General features: G+C 32.7%; 1 protein-coding gene across 1 annotated transcript; it reads right to left on the bottom strand.

Annotated features, from left to right (window-relative positions):
* Positions 1 to 3,985: 3,985 nt before the first annotated feature.
* On the bottom strand, positions 3,986 to 5,662 carry LOC122306749 (anthocyanidin 3-O-glucosyltransferase 7-like). The gene has a single exon (XM_043119261.1). The coding sequence runs from the start codon at positions 5,577 to 5,579 to the stop codon at positions 4,146 to 4,148; it is 1,434 nt and encodes a 477-aa protein (XP_042975195.1). The 5' UTR covers positions 5,580 to 5,662; the 3' UTR covers positions 3,986 to 4,145.
* Positions 5,663 to 10,966: the final 5,304 nt, after the last annotated feature.

A 10,966-nucleotide genomic window follows, 5' to 3' on the forward strand; every position in this document is an offset into this window, starting at 1 on the left:
TTTAGTGTTGAAGCTAAAGAAAATTGCTGATTTTTCTTTGTTAAGGACCTAGCCAGAAGCTTTTTCGTATATCTGCAGCATAGCCTGTATTCTATTCTACTCATCTACTGTTGCCTTGCCAAATAACACATAACAATGATGAAGGGCCTGTATTACCCCATGCACATCTGAGTAATTAAGCAATGATGAAAGGCCTTCAGCACATAACAAGAAGAGATAAGGAGACAAAGGGTCTATGTTACTTTTGGAAAAAAAAACTAAAACTTTAATTTGTCTATGTTACTCGATTCCATAAATTGTATTAAACTACGGTCTATTTTGAACAAATCTTTTCGTTTTCTAATCTATCCAAATATGTAATTATTATACTTCATTATCCAAATATATTTTCTAAAATTTATTTTTATGTTTTTATGCATTAAATTATGCATTAATTAATTTTTTTAGTAAACAAATCATATTATTTTTATTAAAAACCATGTAATTTTTCTTAAATGCAAATGAAGTTAAATTAAGTAATTAGCTTTGAATTCACTATCCATTTTATAATTTAAGGTGATTATTGATAATTACCGTCATGATGGTTTAATAATTCATTGTGTAGGCCTGCTACTGACGTGGTGACAATTTTTAATTTTACTGGTTTGAGGATATTTAAATGTTGTGGAGCATATGACATTGAGATTCCATGCATATATGCTGGAGTGAACAGAAATTAGAACAGTTAAGTATATGAATAAATATTGCAAGTCATTCAAATGTCATCATATACAATGGCACTCTCAATGGGCCTCTCTATGTAAACAAACCACTAAAATCAGTTTAATATCTTATAGGTGGGACCACACGATATTAAATAAAGTTTTTAGGAGAACCCGCCTAGCTAGTGGCGCGTTTGGCCTGATGAGTTGAATTGATGCACGAGGTTGGCATATTCTATTAAAACCCTTATTTGCAACAATTTCTAGCAAGGGATTATTGAATTAAAGACTTATTTTTAAATTATTTGAAATGCACTTCTCAAAATTTCTTATCGAGTATCTATACACTCTCGAGATTGGCCAGAACTTTTGTTCCCGAACACCTAATAAAAGTAAAAATTTACAATTTGTGTAAATGTCATTTTCCATTTCCCCCCAATAACTAAACTTGCGACTGTTTCTTTTTCACCGATTTTTCTAGGGATTTTCTCTTCAGGTGTTGGTTGATGACTTAAAGATACAGTAAATGCACCATCTTGTATTTCCGTTGTTTTTCCCTTAGTCAAATTATAGAGTCAGATTTAATGAATTATAAACTTACGATTTTATCTAAGGAGAGTATAATTAATTAGGCTGTAACCCGAGCAACCCGTCCATGATTTTAGCTCAACCCAACCCTTATATATGATAGTATCAACCAGACCCTACCCAGATAATTTGGGACAATAACCATTTCCTACGCCAACACGGCCAAGGAAATTCAGTTCCAAATAGTGTCAAAAGCAAAATGGGCCTTAATCATAAACGAGCCGTAGCATAATGCCCATGTATATCCATTTCTTGGGCCTGTTGAGTGCGTCGAATATGCTACTATGCATCCACACCTATTTTTTAAAGCAATGGGAACGGATCGGTGCCATTGGGCCGAAGGATAGTTGCACCATGCATCCGCAACCAATGCAGAATCATAACATCTAATTATATATATAATATATTAATATGATACAAAAAAATAACTCTAGTTTTCGAGTTTTGGACATTATGCATATTTGGATATGGAGTATCTAATTTTGCGAATAATAGCGAAATTCTTTGAGTTTTGAGCATTTCGATGTTTTATTAGTTTTGAAAATTGATAGTTTATGTTTTTGTTAAGAATGTAAATGTAACTATTAATAACTATTAATGATTCATTATATTATATATATATATATAATGGTTATCATTACTGTTCAATTATTGTGTAAAAAGTCTGTGAAGATGTAATTTTGGACTATGGTAAAAAATCAGACCCCAACACCATGGTACATGCCACTCAAATAAAATGGTATATTGATCAAAATTTTGAATTCTATTTCGTAGATCACTTCAACTTGGATACTAGAATGTAATATTTCAATATCGATACGTACCAACATACCGTTTCCATATTATAAAATTTTACATATATATTTTATATTTATAAAAAAAAATAGTAATCATAAAAAAAATATAATTTTATAAGTCAAATAATATAAGTCTTCGAATCACTTTATTTCCTGAAAATTTAGAACTCAACCAACCATTCGCCACCATTAAATACAAAAGGAATAAAGCAAGCTTGCCTTTTAAGGAAGAAAAATGATATTTGCATTATAAAATATGCAAGTGTCGCATAATATTCTTAAAAATAATGAGTAAATATGAGACTTAAATAAAAAAATTAATTAAATTTTTAATAATAAATTTTATTATTTTTCAAAAGAAGTGCATAGTATTTACATAATCTATAATTATATATAGTATTACTATATAATCTTAAAGTGCATAAATTTAAAAAATAGAATATATTATTAAAAAAATATTTTTTATTATAAATATTAAGTTTATTCAATTTTTTATATCTACAAATATCTTTTTTCTTCTTTTTTTTCTTTACAAAAAGAGAGGTAAAAGCAATCAGCGTAACAACATTTTCTAAACGTGACTATAGAAGTCTCTTTCCTAATGTGGAATGCCCCTTTAAAGTACTATATATAGCTACTACCCAAAAAGGAGCCTATTACAACGCCATCCCAAAATATTCGGTTGATCCAAGACCAATCCTTTTAACTCAAATATCATGCTATACTATGATAAATAATTTCAATTTATATATGTCCAAATCCCAACTTTAAAGTCAGGATAACGTAGTTTCTAATTATTCTTTAAGCGTTGTTCAAATATCTTATTCAAATTAATGTTTGTCATCGGGACCATTTTTCGTGAGTTTATGCATTTGGAAGTTGAGATAAAATAAATAAAATATTATTTTTTAATATTATTATTATTTTAAAATTTAAAAAAATTGAATAAAAGTTATAAAAAAATTAAATTATTTATCTTATTTTTTACAAAAATTTTAAAAAATTTATAATTATAAATATTTATCTTAGCTACCAAACCTACCCGCGTCTCCGATGTCAATGTTGGTCCCAACTCGATCCGTATTAATTATGTGGTCCAGATCTTAGAGAACGCAACGGTCATGGCTACGTGGATAAATGTTAAACAATAAGAGAAACACTAGTACGCCTGGAGCGTACTGCTCCACTAAACCATTGACTTTTTTTTTCTTTTTTTTTTAATTCATTTAATAATTAAAAAAGTAATTTTAAATATATTAATATATTTTTTATTTAATAATTAAAAATAATTAAAAATTATAAAAAAAATTAAAAAAAATAACTGAACGGCACGTCCAGCAATATGCTCCACACGGCATAGTACGTAGCTGCACCCTTAACAATAATGTTAAACATAATGATTAATTGGGTGAGTATTGTGTATTTCTTCAAATTTATTATTACAAAATTAATTTTTTTAATATAAATCTTATATGTACTTGTTTTTAAAAAATAAAATATCCGATATTTACATATATACTGTATCACTGTGAATATCTTTATTTCCCTCGGACGTAGTATCATTTGGTACCACATATATGGTTGTCATGAGCTGGAGTTGTCCTCACATGCTTATTGTACTGGGCATCCTGTGTCGTCCCTTTACTTCATTATGAAGTATGTATCCATATAATTAATGGTGTGAAACAAGTCATCAACAATCTGTACGTAATTAATGCACTAAATTACGTACTAAGGAATTTAATTTAGTGAGATGAAGTTTGAGAATACTTTGAACCAATTGCCGTCAAAACGACATACGATGGACATGTAGTATATAAGAAATAATGGCACACTGCTATCTGTGAAGACTTAATTCAACCCATATAATATCCAAACTTAGATATCTAAAAATAGAAATTTTCAAACTTAGTACTGTTTCATTATAGCATTCTCTCGGAAAAGAAAGGAGCAAAACCACACAGAATAAAATGAATGCCCCAAACGTACGTACAGGGATTGAAAGAAAATGTCAAATTATTTGGAGATGGTGATCTTTCTTTCTGCAGGTACTGATAATTTATTGAGAGATTAGCTCAAGCAAAGTTTTGAAATCTTTGGAAGCAATCCCATCAGGTCCGGCAGCTTTCACAACAAGCTCTTTAAGATCTCTGATCTTCTCCCTCATCCTCCTTCCATGTTGACCATGTCCCAGAACGAGCTCCAAGCTCTTGACCATTCCCTTCTTTGTAAACACCCCTCCCTCAACCCTAACCCCTATCTCCCACACGTCCTCTACCATCCGTCCGTTCATCTTATTGTCGCCTAAGATCGGCCTGCAGATCATCGGAACCTCTCCGACAATGCTCTCAAACACAGAGTTGTATCCACAGTGTGTAACGTACACGCCTACTGCTTTATGTGACAAGACATGAGCCTGGGGTGCCCAGGGAACTATTTTTCCTTGCTTCCTTGTCCTCTCGAGGAACCCGTTCGGCAGAAATGCTTTGAAATTTTCCCTAAGAGACCAAAGAAAAGGAACGCAACTCGCTTCCAACGCCTCTGCTAAAGCTGCAAACTCGTGGGGTGGCACCGCCGCCACTGTTCCAAAGCTTATATATGCTACCGATGTTGGCTTTTGCTCGTCCAACCATGGGAGGCAGCCTGTGGCGTCTGAATGCGATGGGGGTAGGGGTGGAGTTGGGACTATTAATGTGAGAAAACCCACGTACAGAATGTCTTGGAACTTGGACTTGAGATCATCGGTGAGTATTGTTGAGTTTAGTTCTTGGAAAGAGTTCATGACAACAGCATTTGCTCGTGGCAGGACCTCCCAAATTCTGCGCAGTGTGCGTGCGAAAATTGATGAAGAATTTGAGTGATTACCTTGAAGTATTTCTTGGGGTAAGTCCCCGAAGCGCATTGCGGAGAGTCCTGGAATGGCATCTAGGGTCTTGTCAATAGGGTTTAGATCTCCCACTGCACCGCCATTACCATGAACTTCACCGCCACCGCAAGCTTTAGCATAAGTCTCGTGGATGAGAGCACTGTAAATGTGGGCAGAGAGGTCGTAGGGTGCGGGAACGTATAAAGGGGCCCACTTTACATGCATGTCCGCAGCCATATCGCAGCCAAAGACCAAGAAAGCGTCGTTCAAGATGCAGGTGATCTTTTGCTGCCCAGTCTCGGCCACCGCCATATCGATGCCTTTTCGGAAGCTCTCAGGTGCAGCCTCAAGGAACAGCTCCACTTCCTCGAGGGGATTCCCGGGAGTGAGGACATGTCCCTCCGGCACGCCATCCGCAACATCGTAGGATTTAAGGTTGTGTGGGAGGTGAACTCCTGAGGTGGCAGAGAGCTTTTGGTTGGATTTGGCAGTGTTGAGGAAGGAGAAACTCACGTCAGGGGCGGCCGATGCTAATCTGGAAGCTAGGTTGAGTAAAGGCCAGGGATGGCAGCCAAATGGAAATGCCAAAACTGCAACATGTTGATTCTTTCCTGAGCTTTGACTCATTTTTCTTGGCTTGATTTGCTGCTAGATAATAGATAATATTAGTACTGTATATAACTGGTATTGTGGGCAATGGGCATGCATGCCAGAACCGTGAGAGATTTATAAGATATATAACGGTCAAAGTCTTCGCGCTTGACTGTTAGCAACAGATATTATTGAGCACACGTACTGGAGGGTAGCTTTAAACCTAAGTCTGACGGGTAGCCAGACGTTAGGTTAGAACTCCCGCCAACTCACATTACTCCAATCTTAATTAGAAGGAAAATGATATAATAACAGCTATACTACAAATTATTTACAATTTAGTGTTAAAAAAATATATATATATTATTTTATTTACTTTAAAATGTTACAAGTACAGAAATTTGTTTTTCCATTACAATCTTAGTTACAAGTACACATAAATTAACAGTTTGTTTAGAAATACATCTAATTTTAAAATTTTCATTTTTTCTCATCTCATCCATTCTCCTTTCCAAACAATTCAAATACATAATTTTAAACTAACCGTTTTAATTTTTTCAAATTAATTATTATAACTTTCTCAAACCTTCAAACAAAAAATAAAAAACAATTCACATTTTACAAATATCAAAATAATAATAATATTATAAAACTATATTTTAACAATATTTAACTTGATATTATTTTTTATTCAATTTTTTCTCTCTCATTTTTTAAAATCTAAAAAATATTCAACTCAAACTATCTTATTATTATTCACAAACTATCCTACTGATATTCATAAAATTTCTATCTCATCTCACTCTCCAAAGGAATCCTAAAACTCAAAACATTTTAAAATAAAAAGAAAAATAATCAGCTCTATCAACAAAAATCTCAAAAATCTCTTTCATTTTCAAAGCCCAAGAACACCTACCTGTGTAGAAGCACCAGTTGATAAAAATTACATTTCCGTTTCTAACTAAACAAACACATATATTAAAACCTTACTAAAAGAAAAATAAATATTTATAATAGATTATTTATGATGAGAATGACTATTTACAATAAAAAATATACTTATTTTAGTATAAAATAATAATTTTTACAAAAAATAACTAGATATAAATAAATAATTTTCTTGTAATGCTCAAAACATTTTAAAACCAAAAGGTAACAAAACAACTCAGGAAAAAATCCCATTCGGTAAAGTATTGATTGAGGGCTGAAAAAAATACTACACGAAGTCGGTTTGGTTAATAGGAAATATCCTATTTTTTTGCCACAGGATCCAAGTCAGACCCATTAGGGGAATTTCCTTAAATTATTTATTTTGATCTAAATACTTTTTTTATAATTCTAATCAAAATATATCTATCATGTAAACCTTACTGTATAAAATATGGAAAATGCACAGTGACTTGAGAATGACGTCTCAAGAAAATGATATTTCCATGGAGATTTTGTACTGACAAAGTGATTTTTTTAATATTTTTATTTGTTTATATTTTAATATTATATATATTTTTTATTTTTTCATTGCCAGTAGTGAATTTTATCGGTGGCTCTAGAACCACCTTTTACTTAATAAGTGAATTTTAGTAAGTTCTTTAATTTTTTTTAAATTTTTAGAGATGTTTAAAAAATAATTAAAAAATAAAAAACAAGAAAAATGTATTTACACATATAGATATAATGCAGAGTGCATCTTTATCGATTTCCTAACGTTGTCCATAAAATATTGCATGTGTGGAATGTGGAATCCAAAATTATATAAATATATATATATATATATATATATATATATATATATTATCACTATTAAAAAAATGGTAGTTTGCTGCGTCCCATAAACGCCGACAATTTGACTATAAACACCGGTAATGATTTTACCGGTGATTGTTTACCGAAAAATCTCAAGCACCAACACATAAGGGTTGGGAATATTATTTTCCGACATTTATGTAAATGCCAGTACCATCCATTTTTTGTTACATGCGTTTTATGCATTATGTTGCCAACATTTTCAAATGTTGGCAACCAATCGTTTCGTCCCCAACAATTTTTTTACCGACTTCTGCAAGTGCTGTTAATATTTCTTGTGCCTGACATTTTGTGGACTGTGTCATCGGCGCTTATAAATGTCGGTAACCATTTTTTATTTTACTGACGTCTACAAGCACCGGTAAATTATTTTGGTATTGGCATTTTGGAGACTATGTTATTGGCGCTTAAAAATGCCAGTAATTGAGTAGTTATTTTGTCAACACCAAAATAGACACCTACCAATCGAGGTAGTTTATTTTACCGACATCTACAAGCGTCGGCAAATTTTTATACTCCTAGTGTTCTAGATTGTTTTATCGAAGCTTTCAAATGCCAAAAATGAAGTTGTTAGTCGGTTATTTATTTTTTTGATATCCATGAATATATGTAGTTTTATTTTATTGACATCTACATGTGCTGGTAAATTTCTTTGGTCCCAGCGTTTGGAGACTATTATTGACACTTACAAATGCCAATAATTGAGCATTATTTTACCAACTTCTACAAATGCCGATAAATTATATTCCCAACATTTTCGAGATTGTATTTTCGGCACTTACAAATATTGGCAGTTGAGCAATTTAAATTTACAATATACTATCCACAAAATTAAAAAATGCACAAAAATAGGCACACACAAATGGAAAAAATTTTATTTATTTAAACTTTTTCTAAACTAATACAAGTAAAAAAAAAAAAAAAAAATTCTTTCTAAACTAATAAAAAGTATTAGGGAAAAAAACAATTAAGAGAAAGTAAGGCCTAAACTGGTCATTCTCCAAGTAATACATAAACTATAAATTTTCTAGATACAATGAAACTATCTAATTTTCAAAATGTAATATAAAAGAATGATCCATTCTCTAGTAACCCAAATAGAATATCACAATCTCCGTCAATTCTAATTGCACTCTTGTAAGCGCAATTCTAATGAATCATCTACCGTCAATTCTAATGAAGTTTGAAAATATTGGCACTGAATTTCTTATTGCACTTTTGAAGAATATTTCATACACACTATTACAATTGTTTGTATGGAAATATATACAAGTATACAAAATCTATTCTAGGAATGAAAGCTAAAAATAAGCCTAACTGTTACAAAACTTTGACTTGTGATTTCTCTAGCTGTTACACCCAAATTTTCAACCTAATAATTAGGTTATATGATCTTATGCTTGATTTCAGTTATCCTCCTTTATACGCCCCCGCAAGATGGACTTGTCATCAACTAAGCCAATCTTGTTTTTGAGAGAATTTGTGCATTGTTGTGACAAGGGTTTTATCAATAAATCTGCAAGCTGATCTTGAGTGTTGATGAACATTGGGAATGCCATGTTGAATTGTATCACAAACAAAATGTAGATCAATCTGAATATGCTTCATTTGATAATGTTGTACTTGATTAAAACTAAGGTGAGTTGCACTCAAATTATCACATAACAGTTTCAGTGAAGATTCCATTGGTAAACTGAGTTCTTTGAATAGTGATAGTAGCCACACAGTTTCTGAAGTTGCATTTTCAAGGGATCTATATTCAGTTTCGGTCGATGATCTTGCTACAGCTCTTTGTTTTTTTAAACTCCAAGATATAGAATTTGGTCCAAGAAAGCTTATGTATGCAGAGGTGGATGTACAATCATCAAAATTTCCCGCCCAATCAACATCGGAGTATGTTATGAGATCAAAACTAGAATTTTTTTTGTGTGGATGCCATGAAAGATTATTTGCTTCAAGTAGCAGATGAGTCTCTTTGCAGCTACCCAATGAGTTACTGTGGATTTATGATATAAACTGTGAGAGTTTATTTACTAAAAAAAATGTCTAGACGAGTGAGAGACAAATATTGGGGACATCCAATGACATTTCGAAACTCAGTACTATTAAAGGATATTGTCCCATCAACCAACTTTAGAGTTATGCTTGTAGACAGCGAAGTAGAAACTTCTTTAGTACTCGTCATGTTGGTTTTAAATAGGAGGTCCCGAATATATTTATGTTGTAAGAGAAAGAGACTTGATTTAGTAGAAATGATTTCCATTCCCAAGAAAAAAATGAAGTTGGCCCATGTCCTTTAAAGAGAATTGAACTCCAAATTGTTCAATGATTTAAGACACAAAGTTCATGTCACTACCGGTGATAACTAGATTATCCACATATACTAATAAATTGCACAAAATAGAATTGTGATGATATATGAACAAAAAGGAGTTCACTTTCAAATTTTTAAAACCAAGATTCATGATTGCCACATTTAGTGCCAAGCACTAAGCTCAAGGAGCTTGTTTGAGACCATAGATGACCTTATTCAACTTGCAAACATCCTTAAGTTTTGAGGCATCTTTGAATCCCGGGGGTTGGACCATATATATTGTTTCAGTCAATTGTCCATTCAAAAATGCATTTTTAATATTAAGTTGTCTCAAATGCCATCCTTGCATCACAACAACTGTCAAAAAAGTTCTAATAGTAGCGGGCTTCACAACGGAGCTAAAAGTTTCCTTGTAGTCCAACCTAGAGTGTTGATTATAACCTTTAGCAACAAGCCTCGCTTTAAAGTGATCAATAGACACATCAGTTTTGCGTTTGATACGAAATACCTATTTGCAATCCACTGGTTTACAGTTATTTGGTAGGGGAACCAGTTCCCATGTTCCGTGGCACATGAGTGAATGAGTTCTTCTAACATTGTTATTCTCCAATGTATTTCACAGAGTGTTTGGCCCACACAACTTGGTTCAATGGTATTTGGAATGGGATGTTTGGTTGTTAAATTTAGTTCTTTGGGTTTATGGATGTTGTTCATTGACTGAGTAGTCATGTAGTGGGTTCGAGTAATTTGTTTCCAAGTAAGTCACAGAGAATCGATGTGGAATCTATGTATAAAGTTGTGTCATGTGTGATAGGAAGCACATGTGTATTTGATGAGAATCCCTCACTATCATGTGATGAAGAGAAATTAGGGCACAAATGAACAGAGTCTAGATTTCATAAATTAGAAGAAATAGAAACAAAGGCATTACCTAGAGGTGATGTAGAAGTGTTATCCTCTACCGAAGTCACTAGTGGAGGTTGCGGTGGAGACGACACATTGATGAGTGGAGCAGCTACCGAGGATGACAAAGACTCTCGGTTGTCATGAGGATCATTCTAGTTTTCATTAAGGAGGACATGCCGAAATTGATAGGCTCTTTTGGTTTTTGGATCAATGCATTTGTATGCATTTTGGGCCAACGAATAGCCCACTAATAGATAGGTAATGGCTTTGGGCTGAAGTTTGTTGGTATTGTAAGGCCGAATGACTGGAAAGCTTAGACAACCAAACTTTTTTAATTTGAGATAATTGAGTGTCTATTTAAATAATGTTTCAAATGGTGATTTGTTGTTTAGAATTGGTG

This window comes from Carya illinoinensis, chromosome 4 (genome assembly GCF_018687715.1).
Source record: "Carya illinoinensis cultivar Pawnee chromosome 4, C.illinoinensisPawnee_v1, whole genome shotgun sequence".
Taxonomy (NCBI): domain Eukaryota; kingdom Viridiplantae; phylum Streptophyta; class Magnoliopsida; order Fagales; family Juglandaceae; genus Carya; species Carya illinoinensis.

Coding starts and splice junctions, on each gene's coding strand:
- LOC122306749 (XM_043119261.1), bottom strand. CDS start 5,579: ATGAGTCAAAGCTCAGGAAAGAATCAACATGTTGCAGTTTTGGCATTT.